Genomic DNA, 13,132 nt, shown 5'->3' with positions numbered 1-13,132 from the left:
TGCCGTCCTGCTCCCTATCGGTGAGCGTCCGACCTCTGTCCTCGTCCCCACTTCTCCCCAGCCCTCGATGATATCGAACATCCCGAACCCGACACCTACGTCGGCGCGATTTGGCTCGTTCCCCAACTCTGAAACCCCGGTGGAGTCACCCGATCTGCTCGACAACTTCCCGCTACAGATTGCAAGCCAGCGCGCAACAGGGCCTCCACCGCCACTTCCACTCGGACGCCGTTCTGAAGACACCGGCGCAGTCCCAACGCCCGCGCACAGTTCGAGTGGGGAGTCGATGGCATCGACTACGTTGACGGACCGCCAGACGTTCCCCGAGACTCCAAACGCGTTTTCACCGTTATGGTCAGCGAGCTTCACGTCTCCGCCTGGGAGCACATCACGCACTTCCCTAGATCGGACTTCGTCTCGGGGTGGTACGTCACGCGCTCCTGGAGTATTGGACATCATGCGGATGGCCCAGCGCGCACCCGCCTCACGCATGTCGGGTAGTGTGTACTCTAAGCCGAGCAACCCGCGCTCGTCGAGAGTGGTCCCGCCAACACCGCCCTTGACTGGCGAGAGCGCTGGATCCCAGCCCGACAGTCCGCGCGCATCGATGGAGTCGCCCGTGCCTAACGCCATCAAGCGGCTCACAGCTATCGAGGAACAGAGTGTGGCTTCGAGAGCCGTCTCAACGTACTCTACTCTCCCGGAGCCCCCGACGAGCGGCACGATGTTCAGTACATTCGCTATGCAGCAGGCGCCGCCACCCCCGCAGGCACCTGTACCGCAACGTTTGCGCGATCGTTCCGACTCGCTGTCGACGAACTCTCACTCGCGGAACGGAAGCCTCGCTCAGGGGCAGGGACAGAATCAGCATCACAATCAAGCTCAAGCTCAGACCCTGCCTCCCCATAGTCAAACCCAAACCTCCCCTACGAACTCAAACTCTGCTCCGTCTGCCGCGGCTCAGGCTAAGGCTGCCGAGGCCTCTTCACACCGCCGCATGCGTTCAGTGACGAACCCTGACGAACCGTTAGGCTCACCCCCGCCATCTTACCACCCAGCTATCTTCGACCCGCCACCGCCGCCGTCGCCTCTCCCTCAGGCACAAACCCATCTCCGACCAGGAACTGCAGACTCTGAGCGATCTCGTCGGTCGAGCTTCCAGTCAAGCTCCCATCTTCAGGCAGGATCGTCATCGCAGAGCTCAGTCCCGCAGAAGCGCTCCCTCTCTCCGTTCCCATCTCCACCGAACTCGTCCACGCCATCTTCGCCAGCACCTGGTCGCTCGCGGCTTGATGCACACGCGTCCTCAATCAGCGTGGAGAACCCTCCGCCGCCTTACATGGAGGAGTTGAGGAGTGCGACGCCTCCTGTGCCTCAGCTTCCTATTGCAGGTGCGCCCCCCGTCCCGATCCTGCAGCCTGCACCTCCCGCGCGCGTTGCGACACCTGAGCTACCCCCGCCACCCAATACCCCTCTACGAGCAACGTACGGAACCCCCGACTCGACGCCGAACAAGCGCCACACGAGGACCCGCCCAGCTAACGTCCCAGCCGGACCACGAAAACCGAGTTACTCGAGAGACGCAGCACGGTTGCGCGCGGGCTCGGTGACATCGCTTAACAACCATGCAGGTCCGAGTACGGGCAACCAACGCATCATGTCGATGATGTCGCACGCCGCACCGAGGTTCCAGCCAACCCGTGTCGAGTTCCGTGGACTGACGATGGAGGCGGCTCAATGGACGCTCACGTCACAGCAGCTGCAGCATATCGTCTCGAGTGCTATCCGGCAGTCTGCAGACGCGTCGGCTATTCGGATCCTTCCCCTCGAGACACTCGACCGGGGCCTCCCAGAGGAGATTGACCGCATGGAGGCGCATCTGGCGGAGCTGAAGACGAAGTACAAGCTCGGTGTGCGTAAGCGGAACACGCTGCTCGCGAATGCCAGCCGTATCGCGGAAGGCGGGGACCTCGCTGACTCGGGAGTAGTGGTCAGCCGCATGCTCGAGGAGCTCGGAGACGTGACGGAGAGCCTGGACCAGGCCGCGGAGGATCTGTACACGGCAACGGACCAGCTTGCGCAGCTGAACCACCTGCGCGACGTGCACCAGCGGAGTGCACTCGCTATGGCGCTCCGGAAGCTCAACTCGAGCTTCCTCAAGCAAGTCGGGGAGGTGCAGCGGCTGCGCGAGCAGGTAGCGACGCTCGAGGCCGAGCGCGACGAGGCGTGGCGCGAGGCGCAGGAGGTCGCACAGGAGTTCGACGACTTCACGGACCGCATCATGACGGAGCCTGCCCCGCTCAGTAGCGGGAGCAAAGATAACAAGGACGGCAACCTCAGCCGGAGGTCAAGCCGTGTCATGGTCGCACGCAAGAACAGCCAGCGTGCATCCAAGGCGGGCTTGCGGTCGATGTACAGGCGCAGCCACCGGTCGTCAACTAGCAGCAACCATCGGTATAGCGGTGCGGCGTCGCCTGGGGTGTGGTCGGGCCCGGGTGGCGGCGAGGAGATTCCTCCTGTGCCGCCTATCCCAACCCGTCGCGATCTGTTCGATCTTGGTCTTGCCACGCGGAGCTCCATGGGTATGTCTAACCACGCATGTTTTCCGCACTGGAGACTGATATATCGTCTTGCAGAGTCGCCTTCGTCAGACCTTCGCGCTATGGTCCAGGCGCAGAAGGACTTGTGCGAGATGCTGGGCATCTCGTTGGACGAGCTCAAGAGCAACCAGGGTCCGTCGCGGCGGCAGTCCATGTCCGCCATTCCTGGCAGCCAGAAAAGCCCTGCTTCCCCGGCGCCCACACGACGCAACTCGGACATCGTCACTCCGAACCATCAGAAGTCGTTCAAGGTGTACTCATAGGTCTCCATACTGGCATTGTGGATGCTGGCGGAGGTGGAGGTCGTCTGTTTGTACATGGGCTCATTGCTTTCGCTTGGAGTCTTGCTTCTCGATGCGCGGGTGACCGCGCGCGTGTGCATATCAGACATTTCACGATGATTTAACGCATATTTATTGCCGACTTACAGGCATTCCGTTCTGTCTTAATATACCTACTTTACAGCTGACCCCACCCGTATCTGTACCCGCACATAGTGTCGCTCCTGCATCCCCACACTACCACATTCCTTTATACACCTTTCCACCCTTCTCTCCCCCGGTCCTCGCATCACGTATACCGCACGCATATCCCCCCTCACGCTGCATGTCGCATATTTACTTACTGCATCTGGACCCATCATTGTTCAAACGTTCACTCATGATAGGCACATGGCTTTGCCCTTTTTTGTATCGTTGTGTCGTATCTGCACTTGTCTGCCTCGCTGCGGACCTCCTGACTCTCACTCGAGCTTGGCACGATCACTGGCAGTCGCGCGCGATCAGAGCCCATATCCGTTGGCAGGTCGGAATGTGGCACAACGGTTGGTGTTCGCGGACATTCGTACCAGTGCGTGCGTCAGTCCGGGTCAAGCTGCTTATGCACGACGGGACCTAGGAGCGTGGTGATTAAGAGGGCATGATGATCGAGGTGCGATGCATACCTACACTTAGAAACTGCCCAGTGTCTTACGTCCTTACTTACATGCGAGTAACCTCTCGGAGCTCGGAGCGCAGCGTCTATCGACAGGTTCACAGGTTCACAGCCCCGTCACAGCATTGCGCTCGTTTCACCTCCGCAGACGTCACCCAACCTAATGCCGCGATCGGAGAATGCATGCTGAAAGCCCTGGATATTCATTGCGGTGTACGAGACAATTGCTTAAGAGTCGTAGCTGCTATCGATGAGCCGTCAATACCACCACCTACTTGGACCTCTCAGCAGCTCGAACGCCATGAACGTCGGCTTCACTTCTTTCGATGTGCTCAACACTTCCGTCATTGACGAGACGAAGGAGTGCCTCCTCTTCGAAGTGTCCACTCCCAAGTGCGGGCATCCCCCTACGACCATCAAGAATGCGGCCGGAGAGGTGATCGGAGAGTACGAACCCAAGTTCCCCAAAGCCAAAATCACGCTGAACGGGTACACAACCGCACTGTCGGAGTGGCTTCCGAAAAAGAACCCAATGGCTACGTGAGTGCAACTGCTCTGACTGACTTGAATGCGCCACCATGGAGGTTGTGCTGACGGTGGTGGTTGCACATGCGTAGTGAACGGATCTTGACTCTGCCAAACGGCAAAGTATACATCTGGAAGCAAAAGTGGACAGGTTCCTTCAAGGCAAGTCTCGGCTCTCTCTCAGCGTGTACCAGTCGCGTGCTGAAGAGTCCTGCACGTTCATAGCTATTTCCGATCGACGCACCGAAGGATGCGGAACCGGTTGTAGAGACGCACAACGCACAGCTGAGGCTGTTCAAGGTTAAGCGTTACGGAGGGATGTGTGTGGATCTGGACCTCATGCCCTTCCTGGACGCCATTTTGTTGTCCTTCATCGTCTGCGAGAGGGAGTGTCAGGATCGGGCGACTGGTATTGCCACTACATGAATTGACCTCTTTCCTCGTTGGCATTCGGAATGCTGGTTCCACATTCTTCCCTATACTATACGCAGCAGTCGTGTTTGATGATCGGGGGCATGCGCTGCGCCGCACTCGGCGCGATGTAAAGTTACGTATATCACCATGAGGTGGCTTCCGGTGGAAGCGCATAACTGTATCCATTGATAGCTCCATGCATGTCCAGTCTCCGGCTCCAGAACTCTACAAGATGAACGAGTAGACTGCGATGGGCCCCAACTGACTTGTGGAGTCCAGGACAGATGGTCATAATATAAGAGACTTCTCAGGGCACGATGGCTAGTGAGCCCAACAGCAATGTCAGCTTCACCTCCCGTGATCCACTACACTCGGCCGTCGTCGATGACGCGACGGGACAAGTCCTCTTTGAGGTGGAGACTCCCAGATTCAAACTCGGCCCCAGAACCACGACCATCCGGAACCCCGCCGGGCAAGTCGTCGCAGAGTACGAAGCCCGCCTCGGCCACGACAGAGTCACCCTGCATGGGCATACAAGGCGGTTGTCGGACTGGCTCCCAGAGAAAAGCGGCGTATGGTCATCGTGAGTGCGACACCTTCAGAGCAGGTACGAGTACGAATAATGCGACGCGCGACGCATTTGTACAGGGACCGGATACTGACTGCACCAAATGGACGAGCATACGTCTGGAAAGCGCGATTCAATAGCACCTTCAAGGCAAGTCGCGATTGTGTTGGGCCATTATTTGTGCGCTGACTCCCGCACTTTCGCCAGCTTGTCCCGATCGATTCGAAGGATCCGGTCGTAGAGACACACTATCCGACCTTGGGAGTCTTCGAGCCCAAGCGTCGAGGTGGGATGAGCATTCGTCCCGAGCTCACGCCGTTCCTCGACCAGATCTTGCTGTCTTTCATCATTTGCGAGAGGGAGCGCCGCAAGCAATCGAGCGATGCCGGTGGAGGATAGGCGTCAGGCTTCTATGAGCATAGTGGGATGTGTTAGCCTCCATAATCTGAACCAGTCGTTTCATGCAGTTTGTCCACTCCATGAGTGCGTCATATGTTTTAGCTTTGGATACCCCATCTCGGTCCGAGACCTATCCGCTTCTGTCATCTCGCGCCACACCGACAAGACTCTCCATCGAGGCGCTCCGGTGGTTCGGATGTCCAACCTATATGAATCGACTCGACCGGCCATGTGTGCAGAAAGAGAAACTCTCTACGACTAGGCTCAGAAACTCGAGATGGACGTCATCTTCCTCTCCAATAACCCTGTCAACTCAAAAGTCATCCAAGCGGAAGATGACAACCACATCTATGATGTCTCCACCGAGCGCATGCCCGAATCAAGAGACGTCTACAGCACGACGACCGTCCGGAGACCTAGTGGAAAGGTCGTCGCGCTGTGGGAGTGGAGTGCACACAACCGCTACCAGGACCGTATCACGTACCTCGGAGATGTGCACACGCTCTCCGAATGGCTGGCGAAGGAAAGTCCGTTCTCAAGGTATGGCTTTCTGAAGCATTGTCCGGAGCGGCGGCATGGAGTGCTGACGTATTCTCACAGGACACGGCTGGTCGTGCCAGCGAATGGCACGAAGTATAGCTGGAAGCAAAAGGGGTTCAGCATTGGTAGCAGCACAAAATTGGAGGTGGGCCGTCCTACATACAATGCAGTGAGCGCAATCTGACCCTATGAAAGCTGAGACAGTTGGAGTCCGGACGAGCAGTTGCGAGTGCAGGGCATGTACACACCGGCTCGGGCTCCGAGAGAGAGTCCAGGATAAAGATCACGCTGCAGCCCGAGGCAGCTTCGGCGGTAGACGTCGTGGTGTTATCCTTCATGATCTTTGAGGTGGTCCGGCGAGAACGTGGGGAGGCGAAGAACTGGGGTGCATTCTGGGTAGGCGCAGGAGCCGTGTCCATAGGGTCTTCAATATGAGAATGTGACTTCATCTACAACCTACAGTATGTGTTGCTGCGAGGCTTCGACGACCACAAGGCTTTTTGATGCTCGATAGATGGAGCATCGATGGGACGTGGTCTTCTACGGCGTATGAGTGTACTCGAGGACTCGTACGCGCTCCTTGCTGCTCGTGTTGATCGCGAAGAGCTAGATGACTCATAGCTTGCTAGTAAAGCTAGCTGATCAAGCTGAACTGCTGAGTGCATGAGAGACAGGCAGCTACACACTAGCAGTGGGGCACTCCGCTCTGGTATCCACCACGATACCTGGATATCATCGTAGCTCCACCCGCTGCGAACTATAAGAAAGAAGGGCAATTATTGTCAACACGGGCACTCCACAGAGAACAATTGATACCACAAACGCACTCACAAAACCATTCGTGCTTCACGATGCAGAACTTCCCGATGCACCTGCAGTTCCTCAATGATAACCCGCTCAACTCGACCGTAGTCGAGGGCGCTAACACCGATCGCGTCCTGTACGAGATCTCGACCAAGGCCATCTCGGGAGTCCAGAACGTCAGGATGCGGACCACCATTCGCGATGGACAGACTGACGACGTGGTGGCGGTCTGGGAGCGCACTCCGAATGGGAGCGAGAGAACGGAGGACCGGATCACGTACCATGATGAGATGCGTCTTCTGGCGGACTGGCTTCCACACCCGGGAGGATGGGCGAGGTAGGTCGCTCGATCGGGTCCTTGTGAGGACTAATGAAGCGCAGCTGCTGACGATGGGCCGCCTTGACAGGGCGCAGACGTTCGTTGGACCTGACGGAGAGGAGTATGTGTGGGAGAGACACAAGAAGTACAAAGGCGTCTTCTCGGTGAGCACAAATCCGCGTTTGATTTGAACGGTCCTGTAGACTCACGGATGGACACGTAGCTCGTCAACGCCCGGACGAAGAACAGTGTGGCTGACACGCACCATTCGCGCGGCGTCTCCATACGCCCCTCCGCACGACCCGGTATGAGCATCGATATCCGGCCGGAGGCTACTGGGGTCGCGGACGCTATCCTCCTTTCGTTCGTGGTCATCGAGCAGCTCCGAAGGGAGGTGGAGGTCACGACCGTCCGTTCCTCCGTACCCGACAAGATCGTCGATATGATGAAGGCGACCGCTACGCGAGTCTCTCCTGCTAGGTCTGCGGGTACCGTTTGAATTGTGTGCATCATTCGTGTCTTGTACAGTAGTACGAGAAGCCTCAGTGGCAATCGAATATCTTTGGCGGTAAGCCTGAGCAGCCCTTCGAAAGCTTACCACGAGCTCACGAGCGGGGTGCGGGCAGCAGTCCAGCTCGCGGGCGACATGAAAGATGTTACTCACCATCAGTATGCCGACGCTTCTTGTCTCCTTAACTAAACCTTCTGCATTCCAGGTTTCCATCCTGCCACACAGGGTTACTGCAATTTGAAGTAGGCTCCATCGCGGTTCTCGTCGCGAACGCAATGCTAGAGGGACCGCCAGGATACAGAGCTCATAGAAGCTCTGCCATCAGGTGGTCTGTCATTCGTCCTGAGCAGACCAGTGGTCTGACAATCGGAGAAGAGACAAGGCAAAGCAAGGTGGTGTTTACTGTCAGACGTGAAGCTTTGAAGTTCTTGCAGAGTCACTCTGGAGTTACGTGCGTCATGGACGCGTCGCGACGTGTAAGCGCCCGAACGCATCGTTTCCGGCACTCAAAACTCGAGAAGAAACTCTGGGAGATGAACTAGCTTCCTGCTCCTCTTCCAAGTGAGAAACGATAGCTTTCATGTTACTGATGAAGGCTCCCTATGCCTTCTGCTGACCGAGAAAGGCGTGAAAGCCAGGCTTTCAGCGTATTTTCCTTAGCCAGAGAAGTTATCATTTATTAGACTAATCATTTCCAAGGCATTTCCCGAAGCAGGGGATATTCGACATATCTTCGCATTGCCCACCTTGTCGACCTCTCAGACTGGCAGCACCCTCCTTGAAGCTGATGCCTGATGGAACGAAGACTCGAAAAGGTCAATGATGCAAAAGTCTACATCTGGTGTTCTCTGAGACGCTGAATATCCTCTCGATTCTGGCGATCTTGCTGACGGCTCCTGGAGCGAGCTGTCGAGGACTCTTGACGTTCTCTAAACCATCAAGGTATGCACTTATGCGCGAGTTACTACTTGCAATTCTTATGACACAGCTCTACGCATAGCCACGGTATGTTCCAGAGAGATCATGGGGCAGTACCAGTACTGCCGTAGCAACTGGCCTCGAGGCACATACACGCTACGACCGTATACCACGAGGCCCATTGTACTCCAAATCGGAAAGCGTTCCTATTGATGACGACTTTAGGGCTATGTCTCCTCAGCTCGTACTATGTTTCTTGGTAGGCCGAGACGAGACGAGGTGCCACGAAGATCGACGTTAATTTCTCCGGGCCACCCAGCTAGCGTAACTGCCATCGGTTCGACGGCGTCCCTCCTTCTCTCAGTGCCGCATATTTCCCTGGACAAAGGACAGTTCTACGGGCAAGTCCAAGTCTATGGAGACTTACTTCTTTGTGCTTTGACCTGACTGGGCCATGTCTCATCCGGGTCACCTCCCGATTAGGAATGTGGCCCATCAAGCATACGCTCGGACCTTCCGTCTGCGCTCGAACGCTTTGGTCCCGACGCCGCGCATTTGCCTCCAGAACTGGACAGCAGCTTTGGTCGGCCACCCTCGCTTTGACTGTGGCCATGGCATTCATAAAGCTCGGGCCATCCGCAATGCAGCTCCAAGAGCTCTCTGAGACCTTTCGCTTTTCCTTGCACCCCCCAACGCAGCTCTACCACCCATTGTCCTCGGTGTCTTGTACAAGATGCCGTCTTGGTTCTCCCAAGCTACCACTCCCGCTTCCACCTCCACCTCCGCACCCAAAACCAAGAAGACCTTCGCTGCCACATTCCCCAAACCACTCGCGCCTCTTCGCGTCGTCGGCCGAGCCCGCCCTCCTCCCGTCCGTTTGCCAATGCTTCCCCAGTCTGCTCCGCGGGCCCAGCATCCCAGCAGCTCCGGCTCCGGGGCACGCGCGGGGAAGGCAACTGGCGATGCCAAGGGCGCGCTGCCGTCGATCGCGAAGCCGTCTCGGCTCCCTTTCTCCTCCATCCAGCCGGAGGCGGGCGGTGCCGCGTACCACGAAAGCGGCCCGACGCGTACGGTGCGCTTCCAGCTGCCGTCGTCAACGCACTCCAGCAGTGCGGAGCCTTCGTCCCCGCCCCCGCCTCCGCCTCAGGTGAAGACCGCGGCAAGAGGCCCGGAGTACGTCACGATTACCCGGCCTGAGCACGAGTGGCAGCGCCGTAGACCGGACCCGCTGCCTCTGCGACCTGCACCAGAGGGCTTCGCCTACAACTACCCGCACTCGCCGTTCTCTCCGTATGAGCGTACATTCGGAGGTAGGGAGAATGCGACACCGACTTTCCAGGCATCCCGCGTCGGGCCCATCAAGCTGCTCAAGACTCTCCAGAGCGGCGCGTTCGGCGCGTCTTACATCGCACACGACGCCGCGACGGGACGCGTCGTGTGCGCGCGGACGGTCAAGAAGGAAGTCCTCGACAGGGACGAGAGGCTGAAGCGGGGCCTGCTCGTCGAGGCGCAATGCTACAAGGCCATCGCCGCAAGCGCTGCGCGCGACCGCGCGCACCTCATGGAGGCTCACGGCATCCTCCAGGACGACCAGAGCGTCCTCTTCGTGATGGTGAGTGTTCCTGCTCTCGACGCCTCGAGGCCTGCTCTCGCTGACCGTCGCGCCCACATTCATTCACTTGTCCTTGTCCCTGCATACACATCATATGTGCACACACGACGATCTCTGGCTTCCCGCACCCTTCCCGCCCTTCGCGGCATGCGTGCGTCCCGCCCACAGCCCCTGATGCAATGCGACCTGCTCGACGCGCTTGCGCCTCTTGGGGAGAACGGACGCCTTGATCGGGCTCTCGTCCGACGCTGGGTCGCGCAGCTGGTACGTCCGCCGATTCCCACCTTCATTATGTACCGGCGCGCTCACGTCACCCCGTCCCCGCCTCGTGTCATGTCCGCTACCCGCCCGTTACCCGACCACCATACATATGTACAACATACTCACACACAACGTGGCACGGTGGCAGGCTCTCGGGATAGACGCGCTCCACCGGATGGGGATCATCCACCGCGACATCAAGCCCGAGAACGTGCTCCTCGACGGCCCGGGGGGCAACGTGCGCATCGCGGACTTCAACGCGGCGCTGTATGCGAACGGCGGGCTGCCGCTCGGGGACGTCGAGGTGTTCGACAAGGCGGTGGTGGGCAGCGTGCCGTACGTCGCGTACGAGACCGGGCAGGGCAAGTGGTACGGGAAGATGGTCGACTGGTGGGCGCTGGGGTGCGTCATGTTTGATTTGTTGACGAATACGGTGAGTTTGTGCGCTCCGTCCTTCGTCTATTTCGCCTTTCGATATCGTCCCACGGCCGTGGATGAGGTTTGAGGGCTGCTTCTTTTTATCTCTCTTGCGGTTTGTTATGCGTGTGTGATAGAGGATGAGACGCTGACGATGGCGGGCTTGGCGTGCGTGCAGCTCCTGTTTAGGAACCACGGAGCGCGAAAAACGTACGCTGAATGGAACCGGAAGGTGGAGGGCATGTCGTACTTCCAATCGATGGGCGACCTCACGGACGAGGAGGAGAGCGTTATTGCTGGGGTGCGTACTCTATTCTACATCTCCACATCTCAACATGTCCTGTGCTCGGGCATCGTGCATCTTCTCCGCTCTGTCTGCCCACTGCCCGTCCGCTGACCCTCTTCTCTTTCTCTTCTCTCATTCTGGCCATCTTTGCTCGCTTCCGTGCGGCGCACCGTGGCACACTCGACCCGTCGGACTGGGACTGGATATCGCTCGGCCGTGCTTAGCTTGTCGATGTGCTCCCGGGCGCGCGCTACCAACTGCGCCACCTGCGGCACCACGCCTACTTTTTTGGCGCGAACCGGTGAGTACCCATGTCCAATATACGGTACACGTTACAACGCTCCAGCCCCCGAGTCTGCTTACCCCGCCCTTCATCCGGCCGGGGTTCCCTTCTCCCCGTCTCCTTTGTCTTTTACCCTCTCTCTTGTTCTTCCTCGTCCTTCGTGAGAGAAACACCAGCTGACGGATCCCGCTTCTTCTCGTTCTACTCGCCCTTCCCGCCCTTCTCTCATTTACCTCCCGCTTCTCCTTCTCCTTCTCCTCCTCCTTCTCCTTCTCCTTCTCCTCCTCCTTATACCGCCCGGCCCGCCTTCGCTCATAAATTCAAAATTCCACAGTGTCAACGTCTTTGACACGCTCCTCCGCGAACCGCCCGCAGCAGACCTCCTTTCCGGTGAGTTTCCTTTTTTTTTCCTTTTCTTCTTCAGTTTTAGCTTCGCCGCGGCCACGCGGCTACCGAACGCCAGCTCGCTGACTAATGATCAACCTTGATATATTATAATCATCGCTCCTTCCCTCCTTCCTTCCTTCCAAACCCAAACCACGAATCACGACCCACGATGGGCATCCGATGGCCACCTCGCCGCGCATCTGGGTTCGGGGGACTCTGCGCTGCTCTACCACTCTATTGTCTTGCGACCCCCGTACCCCACCCCGAACCTCGCACGGCTCCCGGGAGCAGTCGGCCGGCCCGCTTCCGCTTCGCTGCTGCAAGTCGAAGACAGACTGAAGGGCGCGCCGCTGTGTCACGCGAGCGTGCACCCGCCCAAGGCGCGCCCGGCGTCGCTCAAGCAGCAGCACAAGTACGAGGGGGAGGGGATGGCGGTGTCGCCGCTGCCGCTGCCGTCGGGCGTGGGCGACTTTAGTGGGTTTGGGTGGGTGAACCGGCGCGGGATCTGGGGCGCGTCGCGGTGACGGTGTGTTTGAGTGGATCTGACCACGAGGGAGGGCGGAGGGGTAGCGGCAGGGGAGGGGGAGGGGGAGGTCGCCCCGCAGCTCGGGTGTGGGGGTGAGATATCGTGGTCCGGTCCGCGGGTTGGACGGTGCGGATCTGGGGATGCCAGCGGGAAGTGCTCGGGGCTCCCTTGGCTTCTGCCCTCTGTTCGTGTTCGGGTGCTGATTGGGTATTTATCTATCTATTGGCATGTGCATCTACTACTGGCAAGTACTATAGTCCGTCGGGCGCACGTCCGGCGTCCAAGCGCAATATTTATCTAGGATTAACAGTCTCTCGGGAGTCGCTGGCGGCTGGCATCAGCAGTACCTGGCACCTGCGTATTGTACTCGAGTACTGAGTACACAGTACAATACCCGCAATCTGGATCCTGCACCAGCAGCACTGTATCAATCGCTGTTGGGCAGGCCCTTATTACCGCGAGACCGAGCCTCGGCTCTCGAGCTCGAGTTGTGCATCAATCATCACACTGTTCAGAACCAGCCTGAGATAGGACCCCGACTATTTAAACTTACAAGGCTCTCCCTCCATTCCGCGCGATCTGCCACCGCCGTCCGACGAGGGATATCAGTGTACTCGTACATGCATATACGTCACGGTATCACTCATGCGCATCTCGACAGTTTGGGTCGGACGACTCGACCGGACGGCGGACGGCGGACGGGCATGATCTGCATGCAGATCGCGCGTAGGACGCGTCGCGCGAGCCGCCTTCCAAGTTCAAGCTGATCTCGCGTGCCAGCGATCGAACTCGATCTGCTCCGCGACGCAATTTGAGTGTATGCATGTAC

The 13,132-nt window shown here is 58.3% G+C and overlaps 6 protein-coding genes across 6 annotated transcripts; all 6 read left to right on the top strand.

Moving 5' to 3' along the window:
- Nucleotides 1-1,339: 1,339 nt before the first annotated feature.
- On the top strand, nucleotides 1,340-3,190 carry L226DRAFT_605121 (uncharacterized protein; the record flags this gene model as incomplete). The annotated part of the gene is made up of 1 exon (XM_067685707.1): nucleotides 1,340-3,190. One exon carries the CDS (start codon nucleotides 1,340-1,342, stop codon nucleotides 2,861-2,863), a length of 1,524 nt encoding a protein of 507 aa, XP_067536663.1. The 3' UTR covers nucleotides 2,864-3,190.
- On the top strand, nucleotides 3,036-3,671 carry L226DRAFT_396519 (uncharacterized protein). Its single transcript, XM_067674530.1, has 2 exons — nucleotides 3,036-3,530; nucleotides 3,592-3,671. Exon 1 carries the CDS (start codon nucleotides 3,207-3,209, stop codon nucleotides 3,495-3,497), a length of 291 nt encoding a protein of 96 aa, XP_067536662.1. The 5' UTR covers nucleotides 3,036-3,206; the 3' UTR covers nucleotides 3,498-3,530; nucleotides 3,592-3,671.
- L226DRAFT_534146 (uncharacterized protein) lies at nucleotides 3,598-4,786 on the top strand. Its single transcript, XM_067680608.1, has 3 exons — nucleotides 3,598-4,073; nucleotides 4,151-4,220; nucleotides 4,284-4,786. Exons 1-3 carry the CDS (start codon nucleotides 3,835-3,837, stop codon nucleotides 4,482-4,484), a joined length of 510 nt encoding a protein of 169 aa, XP_067536661.1. The 5' UTR covers nucleotides 3,598-3,834; the 3' UTR covers nucleotides 4,485-4,786.
- A 3-nt stretch (nucleotides 4,787-4,789) lies between these two features.
- Nucleotides 4,790-5,452, top strand: L226DRAFT_612330 (uncharacterized protein; the record flags this gene model as incomplete). The annotated part of the gene is made up of 2 exons (XM_067686378.1): nucleotides 4,790-5,044; nucleotides 5,248-5,452. 2 exons carry the CDS (start codon nucleotides 4,790-4,792, stop codon nucleotides 5,437-5,439), a joined length of 447 nt encoding a protein of 148 aa, XP_067536660.1. The 3' UTR covers nucleotides 5,440-5,452.
- A 1,479-nt stretch (nucleotides 5,453-6,931) lies between these two features.
- On the top strand, nucleotides 6,932-7,670 carry L226DRAFT_534143 (uncharacterized protein). Its single transcript, XM_067680607.1, has 3 exons — nucleotides 6,932-7,120; nucleotides 7,191-7,266; nucleotides 7,326-7,670. The coding sequence occupies exons 1-3, from the start codon at nucleotides 6,966-6,968 to the stop codon at nucleotides 7,599-7,601; spliced, it is 507 nt and encodes a 168-aa protein (XP_067536659.1). The 5' UTR covers nucleotides 6,932-6,965; the 3' UTR covers nucleotides 7,602-7,670.
- A 1,183-nt stretch (nucleotides 7,671-8,853) lies between these two features.
- Nucleotides 8,854-12,763, top strand: L226DRAFT_534142 (kinase-like protein). Its single transcript, XM_067680606.1, has 8 exons — nucleotides 8,854-8,932; nucleotides 9,015-10,143; nucleotides 10,312-10,407; nucleotides 10,553-10,837; nucleotides 11,000-11,122; nucleotides 11,332-11,408; nucleotides 11,725-11,780; nucleotides 12,069-12,763. Exons 2-8 carry the CDS (start codon nucleotides 9,265-9,267, stop codon nucleotides 12,299-12,301), a joined length of 1,749 nt encoding a protein of 582 aa, XP_067536658.1. The 5' UTR covers nucleotides 8,854-8,932; nucleotides 9,015-9,264; the 3' UTR covers nucleotides 12,302-12,763.
- The last annotated feature ends 369 nt before the right edge of the window (nucleotides 12,764-13,132 follow it).

This window comes from Lentinus tigrinus (assembly GCF_003813185.1).
Source record: "Lentinus tigrinus ALCF2SS1-7 unplaced genomic scaffold L226scaffold_9, whole genome shotgun sequence".
In the NCBI taxonomy this organism is placed as follows: Eukaryota; Fungi; Basidiomycota; class Agaricomycetes; order Polyporales; family Polyporaceae; genus Lentinus; species Lentinus tigrinus.
Note: the sequence above shows the minus strand (reverse complement) of the source record. Positions and strands in the feature narration are given on the sequence as shown.